At 40.9% G+C, this 14,024-nt stretch overlaps 1 protein-coding gene across 1 annotated transcript in view; it reads left to right on the top strand.

The window, feature by feature from the left end:
- LOC135051349 (solute carrier family 13 member 2-like) overlaps positions 1–14,024 on the top strand; it is a 257,947-nt gene that overhangs the window by 134,979 nt on the left and 108,944 nt on the right. The window contains exon 4 of the mRNA XM_063957395.1: positions 575–834. Coding sequence (XP_063813465.1) covers positions 575–834 — 260 coding nt within the window. The remainder of the gene's footprint in view (positions 1–574; positions 835–14,024) is intronic.

The following is a 14,024-nucleotide window of genomic DNA, read 5'->3' as shown; positions in this document are numbered from 1 at the left end:
AACAGCCTGGCAGCTGTGTTTTGCACCAGCTGTAAGCGTTGCAATTATTTTGCTGGGAGACCAAGGTAGAGGGCATTACAGTAGTCTAATCGAGATGATACAAATGCATGTATGACTTTTGGCAGATCATCTGAGGGAATTAAGTACTTGATTCTGGCTATGTTCCTCTGGTGAAAGAATGAGGATTTGATTGTGGCTGATATCTGACGTTTAAGTGTCAAGCCACCATCCAGGACAACGCCAAACAAACAGCCTAACTGTATTAATACTTGAACTGAAGTGTAGGGCCAGATAGTCACAGTGCCCGGGACTATTCAGTTGCAGCCCCTGGTAAGCCCCTAGTCTGCACTTACTGTGGGTTTCTGTTTACAACCTCCTGCGGTACAACTACAAATCCATGGCAAGTAGGTCTTTCTGCTCTTACCACAGCAGCTGTGAGTGCATTAACCCATTTGTCTGTGCATTAAAGCTCCAGGCTGTCTGACCATGGTAAGCACTGCAGCTTTTTAAACCTGCTCTGTAAAATTATAAATGTGCACTAACACTTGCATTGTCCCTTGCCTGTTTTTTACAGGTTGCTTCTGGGCTTCATGCTTGTTACAGCTTTCCTCTCAATGTGGATCAGTAATACTGCCACAACAGCCATGATGATACCAATAGCTCAGGCTGTGCTGGAGCAACTTCACTGCTCTGAAGAGAAACTGGAAGAGTATTCTTCTGAAATCAACAGCATGGGTAAGAGTGATGGACACCTGAATGGGAATGTGAACCAGGCCCTTGAGATGCAGGAAGAACATTTCGCAGATGCTAAGTCACTTAACCAAGAGAATACAGGTAGGTTATGAGTTCATTCAAACCTGTGTCTAAATTCCATTTTAGGTAGCTTACATATTATCTACAGTATACAGTATATACAGTATACAGTATGTATATCTATAGAGAGAGAGAGAGAGAGAGAGAACATGTTTTAGAACTTTTTTGTCAGTACAAAGATTCTAGAGAAAATGAGGTGCAAAGAGGCTACGGGGAAAAAACTTCAACAAAAACTATCAATACAGAAGAGGCAATGAAAATAATAATAATAATAATAAACTCGCCATAAAATAAGCTAGACACTTTTTTCACATTGTGAAAAAATCCCAACCTGTAAAACCTTCCATCTGACTCCCATCCACTGTCCTGAAGGCAGTTGTTCACAGGAGCCGTGTTCGGTAGAAGTTATTATCGGAGGGCTTTTAAACTGGACACAAGCCCAGGGACCAAGCTCATGAGAAGGGCCCAAGGCCACGAACACAGATCTTTGGGAAAGCATCTGTGATCCCTTAACCACAGGCCTGTTTATGCTCATAGTGCAAAAAATTGGGACAAACCAACCTAGGTTGGAAAGGGCGCTGTAAGTGTAATTCCAATTTTGAGTGTACAGCAGCTGCCTGAATAGGTCAGTTACACCTATATAATAGATACAAACAGAAAAACAACAACAATGAGGCAGCGCTTGCAGAGATGAATTGTCTAATTATCAATATAATTTATTATGCTTAAAACTGTCAATAAAACAATTAAAAATAAATTAACACTGTAGTAGATAGCCTCTAATCACCATTTATACAGCACATATGCTTGTTCCAAAGTTTCCATGGGGCCCTGAATGCTCAGAACCAAGTTTATCCTGGGGCTATAGCATAGTCCCTGGGCCGGAGAAGTGTGATTAGATTGTAGATGGGTGAAGAAAAGGCTCACACCTCATAGGTGTGAGCCTTTTCTTCACCCATCTACAATCTAATCACCCTTGCTTGGACCACCGTGGACCCTACAAAACTGCCAGCACTGAACCACATCCGCAACCAAGGACTGGACTCTGTTCACAACACGCACAACTGGTGAGGACTTTCCTATTTTTATTGGAACTGCTAATCCTCCAGCGTTGGAACACACTTCTCCAGCCCAGGGACTATGCTATAGCCCCAGGATAAACTTGGTTCTGAGCATTCAGGGTCCCATGGAAAATTTGGAACAAGCATATGTGCTGTATAAATGGTGATTAGAGGCTATCTACTACAGTGTTAATTTATTTTTAATTGTTTTATTGACAGTTTTAAGCATAATAAATTATATTGATAATTAGACAATTCATCTCTGCAAGCGCTGCCTCATTGTTGTTGTTTTTCTGTTTATGCTCATGCTAGAATCCACTTCTGTATGCTGAATATCAGTGTGTCTGCAAGTGGAAGACAATTTTGTGCCCACTGGTTTTAAGTCTGATACTAGAGTCATAAACAGAAGTGTCTACGTTAACTAATATCACACATTGCTGGTATACAATATGTAGGGAAAGACAAGCAAATTATTGTCACCCCCTATCATTTATTGTGTATCTGTACAGGAATATAATTTATTTGCCATCTTAACATAAAAGGATCTATCTTAGATCTTCACTTAGGGTCACTGGCATCAGCAGATGCGGGGGCCTTGATGCCTTTCTCCACCTCTCCCAATCAGTGGCAAAGAGAGCAGGGAGCCAGGCAAACGCATGCATCCTATCTAAAGGAAAGTTCGTTGTGCATATATATATGTACATATATATATATATATATATATATATATATAGTATATTGCCTATCAATAAAGAACTTTTATTCTTCAAATGGTGAGTGCGAAATTCAGATTAATTTTATATGGATGGATCTTTGATCTCTATTGGAGCACCCCGCTGTTGATTGAAGTTATATGGAGTGCGGACACTATGCTTTGTATTATTGGAATTATCCTGTATTGGACATTTTCCTTTGTCTAGCACCCTTCACATTTTTCTGATTCTACAACAATTTTCACTTTATCAGCCCTAGTATTTTTGGTCTGTGTCCATAACCTACGTTGGTTATTTTTTAACTATTACATTTTTTCATTGTTTTTTTTTTAAATGTTTTTAATTTTCTAAGGTCACCTCTGTCTAGAACCGATTGTTGTGTTCATGTTTCGTCAGTGCCAAGTTCAATATCCTTTGTACTTGTTATTGTGTATTACCAGCCGACACAAAATGTCTCAACGTCAGGTACATGATCTTGATGAAGTTGCTTTTCAGGCTATTGAATCTAATATTATCTCACTAACTGGTGACGCCGCCGAAAAGGTGTTATTTGAACAGAGTGATTTTTTTAAATTACCAGATGAGACACCGGCTGATCTCTTTCACAAAATTATGAGATTACGTAGGCGCGAGGTTGAAGTTACACTACATGGCCAATTTCTCTCGGATTATTTTAGAAATAAGAAAATTCTGAGAGGATTTTGTGTGAGAAATATTCCCACTTTTGGCCGCAATAATATTTCCTTTTGCACCAAGTGGTGTGGGGTCCTTAACAAATGCTCTCTGGACCTCATGGTCTTATAGTTACTGAGGAGGTTGGTACCGAACTTGCTAATATCAGAAAAGACATAGCTACATTTAATGACAATTTATTACCCTCTCTTTGTGTTGATAAGTCAGCCAATTGGGTTGAACAGATCTCTGAACAAATCACTAAGTTTCAGCAAGATCTGACTACATTTAAAAAACTTAGTACAGTTAATTATGATTATGCTAATCATCAGGTTTATCCTTGGTTGAAGGGTGAACCTGTGATTTCTAGACATAGGCGGTTTAATTACCATCAACGTAATCTACAGGAGGTTGATCCTTCGTCTTCTTCACAATCACAGTCAGAGACGGAACTTGCTGAAACCAGTGACACCAATTTTGTTGATCAAAGACCTCCCAGTGGTACGTTTTTTTTTAGGAACCAGGTCGGTCACTGGCAGAGGCAGAGGCCGAGGATTAGGTACCCCACGAGGAGGGCGGGCTACAAGAAAATGAGCAGGACGGACAAACCGTTATTAGATACTGTATTTAATTTGTCCCAACATGTATTATCGCCCTCAGAACAAGAGGTTCTATCACTTGGTCTTTCATTTGTTCCCACATGTGTACACGATAACTTTCAGTGGTCTGTCGATCACTTTAAGTTAGGACGGAAGTTACGTCTGCGTGAGTTTATTGGCAACACTGAATCTGTACCATTTAGTTCCCACATCCTCAAGGCCCCTAGCCAATTTGACCCACAGAGTTCTAATGCCAGCCTTAAAACCTTCTTAAGGGTTGTTGAAAATGATATGATTAAGAGTACACATAAACCCAGATACAACAACCTTACACCATCCCAAAGATCTGCTCTGAAAGGTCTGATCAGGAATGATCAGGTGGTGATCCATCAGGCAGATAAGGGGGGTGCTGTTGTGCTACAAGACTGGTCTAAATATAACAGTGAGATCCTCAGACAATTGAGTGATAGTAATACGTATCGGAGAGTTAATGACAACCCAATGCCACGCCTCAAACATATTATTGATAGGACACTTGATTTAGCTCTTACACATGGCTGGATAGAGGCTGATATGATGGGTTTCCTGAAGGTTGAACATCCGAGTATGTCTGATTTTATATACTTTACCTAAGATTCACAAATCTTTAGTGGATCCCCCTGGACGACCCATCATATCAGCCCGAGGGTCTTTGTTACAACCACTAGCTCAGTTTGTTGATGCTTTCTACAGCCTATTGTGACTTCCCTACCGAGCTACCTTATGGATACCAGTCATTTCCTTGAGGGTATTAGGGACCTTGGACATTTACCCAATAATGTACTATTGGCCACCCTTGATGTCAATTCCCTCTATACTGTTATCCCACACGAGGAGGGACTGGCATCTGTGGCAGCGGCGTTAAGGTCACATCCTCCACAAGGTCCACCCCCTGAATTTCTGTTGGAACTCACATGTTTAGTTTTGTCCAAGAATCATTTCCTCTATAGCGGTGCCTATTATATGCCAATTATGGGCACCGCTATGGGGTCAAATTTGGCGCCCGCATACACAAACCTTTATATGGCTTGTTACGAACAGAAATATATTTTGCCTTTGTTTGGTTCTTCACTACTCTATTATAAGAGATTTGTTGATGACTTGTTTGTACTTTGGATTGGCACTGACGAACAGTTCACCGCAATGGTTAATTATCTCAATTACCTTGACACCCCAATCAGATTCACGAGTAAAGTTGATCCGGTCAGTATAAATGTTTTGGATGTTACCCTCTCTCCACAAGATGATACCTTAGCCACTACCTTATATAGGAAGGACACCGACCGCAACACGCTGTTGTAGTCTACGAGTCACCATCCAAGCCCCCTAAAGGAGGGATTACCGATCTCTCAGTTCCTAAGGATTTTGTGAATTAATACAGATTTACTTTGTGCAGAAGAACAGATAAGTGAAATGATACAACGCTTTCTCTCACGAGGCTATTCTCAAAAAACTATCAGTAGATGCCTTCACAAAGCACGTGATAAATTTTCTGGTAATACTCACATTAAACATTTTGACAACAGTCATATTTTATTTACAAGCACCTATGACTGCATGTCCCAACAAGCTAAGAAGGCTTTAATACAACATTGTCCAATTGTGAGAAAGTGATTCAGCTCTTGGCAGTCTTGGCGCAGCTCCACCTCTATGTACCTACCGAAGAGGTCCAAATTTAAGAAATATGCTTATGCGTCCCCTACTACAGCCACAGAAGAACCAGAGAACTTGGTTACCAGGTAGGAGGACGGGATGCTTCAGATTTGCGGATTGTACCACCTGTTGCTCGACGCTCACAGGGTCTTCCTTTTCGCATCCACACAGTGGTAAAAAAATACGCATTCGGCATCATCTACATTGCCAGATGAGTTTCGCCATCTATTTCTTAATCTGTCTTTGCGGACTTATGTATGTTGGCATGACCAAGAGGAACTTCAGGGACCGTATGGCCAATCACAGGTCCTCTATAAGGGTGGCATTGGACACTGGAACATCAGATAAACCAGTGGCAAGACATTTTTTAGAAGCTGGCCACTCAATTGCCAGCATCAAATGCATGTTAATAGATCACATTCCAATTGATATTAGGGGTGGTGACCGGTTAAACAAACTCAAAAAGTGCGAAGTCCGTTGGATCTATATATTAGATACTGTTCACCCACGTGGACTCAATGAACATAATTCCTACAATACCTTGCTTTAAGTGCGGATTACAGAGAATTTGAGACTTTTAACATTTATACTCTTCAGCTCCCCTTTTTTTCTATTTTGACAGAGGTGACCTCTATTGTAGTGTCATGTTTGTTATATGTTTGTGTGTCTGTTTGTATTATTCTATGTTGATGGTCTATTGTGCACCCTGGATTATGACCACACCCACTCTTATACCCAATGTGCATTACTTATTACATCAATCGGTGTTATCCTAGTATTATACAAGTTTTTCATTAGCATCGATTAAGGGCGTCATTTAGGCTTTATTACTGTCACTACTAGCTAAGTGATGAGTTGCAGCGTTTTTTTCTGCTCTGTGTAGCGCTATCAGCGCTTCCTGTATTTGCGTTCCACCGTGGTGGTACGCATGGCATTTCCGGCGGATGTCATTTCCGCCCTCTACAGCGCTGCATGATCGCTTTGATCATGCGTTCCAAGTTCAGTGGAACGCATGATACTTCCGGTATTGGCGAGATCACGGGCTATTTAGCCTTTTCTTTTTGTTATACTTTTCTTATGCTTCCCACAGTGCTTCATTATGCTTTAATGTTTATCCTCTTTGTTTTATTTGGGTTGTGCAACATTGATAATAAGCTCTATAGTGCCTTATTCGTATTTGATATCCCATGATACATTGGTGTAATACAGAGTGGTTGTGGGTAATTCTCCAGGGTTTAAAAATCCATTTGGTATGGATTAACAGCTCATTCTGCTTTTGGCTGAGCTGCTTCAAGGATGCACAGTTGTCTGTCCAGAAGAAGGTCCCTAGTGGACCGAAATGTCGACATTTGCACATATGCACTTTCTGCTATGTTTTTTGTGAGTATACTGCCTATCAATAAAGAACTTTTATTCTTCAAATGGTGAGTGCGCAATTCAAATGAATTTTATATGGATGGATCTTTGATCACTATTGGAGCACCCCGCTGTTGATTGAAGTTATATGGAGTGCGAACACTATGCTTTGTGTATGTATATATATATATATATTTATATACTAACATTACACATATATATGCATTATTCCTTCTATCAATACATTAACTAGAAGCAAATGCATCACACACACTTTCACTTACTGTACACTTTGTAGGCACTGCAGCACAAGTTGAGAGTGTTCAGTGGAGCCAGCCACCTTACATAATTAGGCTTTGCCCCCTCCCCACAGGCCCACAAATCACGGCAAAATGCAGCGGGGGCGGGGCCTAATTATTAATTCCATGAAAGTTGCATCACAGACTCACAGTGCCTCTGCCATCTCCCCACGGACCCACGAATCGCGGCAAAATGCAGTGGCAGTTTTTTCAGAAGGAATATGGTGACTCCAATGACCCTGAAAGAGAGATCTCCTACAGTATGTCTCTGGCATAATGGAATAGGGCTGCCTTACTTTGAGACACCAGTGGCGCACTCCCTAATGCCTAATCCAAAGAGCAGCCTGTAGCAAGTGCTGTGATAAGAAGACTCAGTGACAGACATCCTGTGGGTTGCTGTTATCAACATGGAGAGGGAAGTAGAGCATGTTCTATATTACACACAATTTTGGCTAATTGGCTGTGACTGTATTTACTTTCAGAAGTGACTGGGATCCTGCACAGCTATTTTACTAAGGATACAGTGTTCACTTCCACTAGAGGTGCCTGGATGGTTATTGATCCTGCTTGGAATTTGTCTCAGACTTATTGGGCTCTGTTTAAGATGATATTGGAATAATTCTACTGAACACTAAATGAGCATTATTAGATAACTAATCCTAGGACTTTATTTAGATTAATTGTTTAGGGGACTGACGTTATAACATTTATTTATTCCCTTCATGGACATTAAGAGGTAAATTTACTAAGACAGGAGTTCTATTTAAGATGGGATGCTGCCCATAGAAACCGATCAGAATCTACTTCTCATTTATCTAGCATCTTCTACAAGATATCTGGAATCTGAATGGTTGTTAGGGGCAACATCCCATCTTTAATAGAACTACAATCTTAGTAAATTTAAAGGTCATTTTTGATAACTGTAGGTATGAGCTCATGCTTTTTATAATTTGTAGAATTTTTAATTATGTTTTTGCTTAGTCTGATTAAATCAATGTGCTTTATGTGAATTTATTAACAAATCATTAATGCTTGATATCAATGGTGATATTTACTGCGCTCTTTATACAGATGGAGCCACGCTAATTGTGACTCCACCTGCGACTGAGTGCGCCCGGTGAGGTAGAGCCCTGGGTATGAATGGGACGGGCGTGTGTCGTAGACGCGCACGTGCCCCATTAAAAGTGAGTTGGAATGTCTCTGTGCTCTCGGCGGCATGCCTAGGCGCGGGCACTCCCGCCTGTGATGTAGCCACACTCAATGCAAGATGCAAATGCAGCAGGAGGCATCTGTAGGAGATAGACACCTCCTGCATGCATCTGCGAGATCCAAGTGCTGCATCTGAGAACACAGCTTCAGATCATCATCGTGACCATCTGAAGATTGCACAGACTGGCCACAGGATCCAGACACCCAGGACCAAGAAGTCTGTGCCAGATGATGCAGACCATGGACCCAGTACGCCTATAAAACGAGGTGTTGAAGAATGGTGCCGGTTACTGCCCACGCTCAAATGCCGTAGCTGTACAAAGAGCTGCAAATGATATCGCAAGACGCATTCTTCATATGCGCCGACCTCTTAACATCGGATTTGTATGTAAACCATCAAATCACTGTGAAAAGCACTAGCACACAATTTAGTGTGGACGGAATACGGTAGAATATACTAGAATTTAGAAGAATTTATATACAATTCTCATAAATACTAGAAAAAAAATGCTAGTCCCAAACATACTTAATAAGAGCCCACCGGATTTCACACCTAGCATCATTCCGGTATATACCTTCAGCTTCAAATGGATTTCTCCCAAGGCTGATGCAACACCAAGGGATTATCATTATGTTCATCCAGTAAATATGATTGCTCTATAGTGACTGCATTTATTGGAAATTGTCCTAGCCAAAGTACTTGGATAACTCTTTACACGTATGAGTAGACTTACAACAGCAATCCTATACAGGGAGGTGTCTACATATGAGTCTATTGCTAATAGCATTATTATATACCATTTCTTGTTTTATTATATATTTTAAGAAATAAATTGTGATTATTTATACGACACAAACTGTCCTTTGCACATTTTTATTACAGCCAGTGCTGGTACACCCTACTTATCTTTCTTTATATTGGAGGTTCTGACCAACCACATACCAGCTGCACTTGCGCACTGCGCACTTGCTTAACTGTTTTACATATCTGTGATTTTTTTCCTTTGGTCCGTAAGTGCTGCAACCATGAGCTGTTTTTCTAATTCCAAAGAACGTAATAACAGAAGACAATCCTATTGGTCCAATCTGTGTGACTATAGTGCTAAACATTCTGTACCTGATAAACCAGATTTAATTAAAGACTTTTACAAATTGGAAGATCTCCTTAAAGCTGAATCTAGAAACTGGCTAGACAGCACCAATCTTCAACAATATGTCAATAAGAAAATGATTCCCAGAGGTCTTCAGATCTTTAAACCCTCCATTTTTCAGAAGGATATAAATTATCAAAATGAATGGGACCAATTATTGGATAATTGCTCCCTAGAATTAATGAAGCTGGTCATCAGGTACAGAAATGTTAAGGTCTCCTTGATTGAAAAGGAAATTGAGGAGCTAAAGAAAACAATGGAAAAATATAAAAATGATGAAATATTTGAGAGGAGAAATAGAGTAATTAGTGAGGTTATTAAAATTGAACAAAGTCTCATGGAGACAAAGCAAAGGAAATTTAAATGTGCTCTATACGATTACAAGAATAATATAGTTCGTACATATAAACAGAAAAACAGATCTACAGAAAGTACAACTGATACTAAAAGTAAAGTATATCATGATCAGGGTACATACAAGCCACAAAGACGAGATCAATACATTCCTAAACAAAGGAATTTCTCTCATCATAATTGATATGACAAACTAGCAGATTTAAGAGATATCGATATTGACTTACCAATTAACCAAATAGGAATAGATATGGCAGAAACAGACAAGAATATTACAGAGACAATGAAAAACATACCTTGAGGAATACCGAAAATCACAGAAAGGGAATTTTTAGGAGCACGCCCCAAAACAAATGTAAGATGGTCTAAAGATACCAATCTGAAAGCCACCCCCAAAAGAAGAAGAGATCCAAGCATAGAGGATGTAGAGGAGGAAGACATGGGAAACAAATATCCAAGGAGACTCTGAAAACCTTTTCAGAGTCCAAACCTAGTGTCTTCAATCTATCAGATAGAGCCCTCTCTAAATCAGAACTTTCCCTTTTAGAAAAAGGTCTAAAATTTTCACCCAGAAATTATCTCAATAAATTTGGACTCTATGTTGATCTCAATTAGTTTGTTCATACCCTCTGTTGGAAGAGGTTTTTCGCAAAAAAAAGCTTACTGTCTAAGAATGATGGCTCTCTACCCATAGTCCTAGACAATACAGACAGCATCATGATTGCTACTCTCGAGGAACTGTGGGAGGAGAGTCATGTAATTCCTGATACACCTATTAAAGGTGAAAAAATATATGATGTAACGAGAGAGGGGAATAAATTCAAATGCAAATCGGAATTTTTTCCAATTTCGACCAAAAGTAGTTGTATCAAATCATTTTGCTTTAGAGGATTTTAAAGAGTTGGTAGAACAGTACACAGATAATTCAAAATTTTCTTCCAACCTTACCAGACAGGAAAGATAAGCTATTAAAGAACTCACACAGGATACCTCCATTACAATCAAAGAGGCCGACAAGGGCGGTGGCCTAGTTATTATGAACAGGTCATATTACCTGAATGAGGCCCATAGTCAATTGGAAGATAAGAAATTCTATAGAACTTTGACCCAGGATCCCACTCCAAAACTCATACAAGAACTCAAAATATTATTAGATTCTGGCATGAGTAGAGGGGTCGCATCCAGAGAAGAACACAGATTCCTACTCCCTCACTTCCCCACTACTCTCACATTTTACTTTCTCCCCAAAATTCACAAGGCCCTCACCACACCCCCTGGCTGTCCTATCATTTCAGGCATAAATTCCCTCACTACCAACCTTTCCTTTTACATTGACACCTTTCTTCAACCACAGGTACCCTCACTGAGATCGTACCTTAAAGACACTAAAGATTTTTTGAGAAAAACCCAAGGAAAGAAACATATGCATTTCTTACTTTAGATGTACTTTAGATGTGCAGGCTTTATACACAAATGTTAGTGATGAGCGGGTTCGGATCCTCAAGATCCGAACCTGCCCGAACTTCACCTTTTTTTTTCACGGGTCCGAGCAACTCGGATCCTCCCCCCTTGCTCGGTTAACCCGAGCGCGCCCGAACGTCATCATCCCGCGGTCGGATTCTCGCGAGAATCGTATTCTATATAAGGAGCCGCGCGTCGCCGCCATTTTTCACTCGTGCATTGGAGATGATCGTGAGAGGACGTGGCTGGCGTCCTCTCAGTTTCTATGTTCAGTGGGCTGCAAATTGTGCTGCAAATATCTGTGCTCAGTGTGCTGCAAATATCTGTGCTCAGTGTGCTGCAAGTGCAAATATCTACGTTCTCTGCCTGAAAAATGCTCTATATCTGACTGTGCTCAGTGTGCTGCAAATATCTGTGCTCAGTGTGCTAATTGCTTTATTGTGGGGACTGGGGACCAGCAGTATTATATAATAGGAGGACAGTGCAGAGTTTTGCTGACCAGTGACAAGTGACCACCAGTATTATACGTTCTCTGCCTGAAAAACGCTCCATATCTGTGCTGCATTGTAGTATATAGTAGAAGGACAGTGCAGAATTTTGCTGACCACCAGTATAACTATATATATAGCAGTACGGTACAGTAGTCCACTGCTCTACCTACCTCTGTGTCGTCAAGTATACTATCCATCCATACCTGTGGTGCATATCAGTTTTGCACAGTTAGCTGACCACCAGTATATACTATAAAGCAGTACGGTACAGAAGGCCACTGCTCTACCTACCTCTGTGTCGTCAAGTATACTATCCATCCATACCTCTGGTGCATTTCAGTTTTGCACAGTTAGCTGACCACCAGTATATACTATATAGCAGTACGGTACAGAAGGCCACTGCTCTACCTACCTCTGTGTCGTCAAGTATACTATCCATCCATACCTGTGGTGCATTTCAGTTTTGCGCAGTTTGCTGACCACCAGTATATACTATATAGCAGTATGGTACAGAAGGCCACTGCTCTACCTACCTCTGTGTCATCAAGTATACTATCCATCCATACCTGTGGTGCATTTCAGTTTTGCACAGTTTGCTGTCCACCAGTATATACTATATAGCAGTACGGTACAGTAGGCCACTATTCTAACTACCTCTGTGTCGTCAAGTATACTATCCATCCATACCTGTGGTGCATTTCAGTTTTGCACAGTTTGCTGACCACCAGTATATACTATATTGCAGTACGGTACAGTAGGCCACTGCTCTACCTACCTCTGTGTCGTCAAGTATACTATCCATCCATACCTGTGGTGCATTTCAGTTTTGCACAGTTAGCTGACCACCAGTATATACTATATAGCAGTACGGTACAGAAGGCCACTGCTCTACCTACCTCTGTGTCATCAAGTATACTATCCATCCATACCTGTGGTGCATTTCAGTTTTGCACAGTTTGCTGACCACCAGTATATACTATATAGCAGTACGGTACAGTAGGCCACTGCTCTACCTACCTCTGTGTCGTCAAGTATACTATCCATCCATACCTGTGGTGCATTTCAGTTTTGCACAGTTTGCTGTCCACCAGTATATACTATATAGCAGTACGGTACAGTAGGCCACTATTCTAACTACCTCTGTGTCGTCAAGTATACTATCCATCCATACCTGTGGTGCATTTCAGTTTTGCACAGTTTGCTGACCACCAGTATATACTATATAGCAGTACGGTACAGTAGGCCACTGCTCTACCTACCTCTGTGTCGTCAAGTATACTATCCATCCATACCTGTGGTGCATTTCAGTTTTGCACAGTTAGCTGACCACCAGTATATACTATATAGCAGTACGGTACAGAAGGCCACTGCTCTACCTACCTCTATGTCGTCAAGTATACAATCCATCCATACCTGTGGTGCATTTCAGTTTTGCACAGTTTGCTGACCACCAGTATATACTATATAGCAGTATGGTACAGAAGGCCACTGCTCTACCTACCTCTGTGTCATCAAGTATACTATCCATCCATACCTGTGGTGCATTTCAGTTTTGCACAGTTTGCTGACCACCAGTATATACTATAGAGCAGTACGGTACAGTAGGCCACTGCTCTACCCACCTCTGTGTCATCAAGTATACTATCCATCCATACCTGTGGTGCATTTCAGTTTTGCACAGTTTGCTGTCCACCAGTATATACTATATAGCAGTACGGTACAGTAGGCCACTGCTCTAACTACCTCTGTGTCGTCAAGTATACTATCCATCCATACCTGTGGTGCATTTCAGTTTTGCACAGTTTGCTGACCACCAGTATATACTATATAGCAGTACGGTACAGTAGGCCACTGCTCTACCTACTTCTGTGTCGTCAAGTATACTATCCATCCATACCTGTGGTGCATTTCAGTTTTGCACAGTTTGCTGTCCACCAGTATATAATTTATAGCAGTACGGTACAGTAGGCCACTGCTCTACCTACCTCTGTGTCGTCAAGTATACTATCCATCCATACCTGTGGTGCATTTCAGTTTTGCACAGTTTGCTGACCACCAGTATATACTATATAGCAGTACGGTACAGTAGGCCACTGCTCTACCTACCTCTGTGTCGTCAAGTATACTATCCATCCATACCTGTGGTGCATTTC

This window comes from Pseudophryne corroboree, chromosome 2, assembly GCF_028390025.1.
Source record: "Pseudophryne corroboree isolate aPseCor3 chromosome 2, aPseCor3.hap2, whole genome shotgun sequence".
Classification (NCBI taxonomy): Eukaryota; Metazoa; Chordata; class Amphibia; order Anura; family Myobatrachidae; genus Pseudophryne; species Pseudophryne corroboree.
The sequence above is the reverse complement of the archived record's forward strand: the minus strand, read 5'-3'. Positions and strand labels throughout refer to the sequence as shown.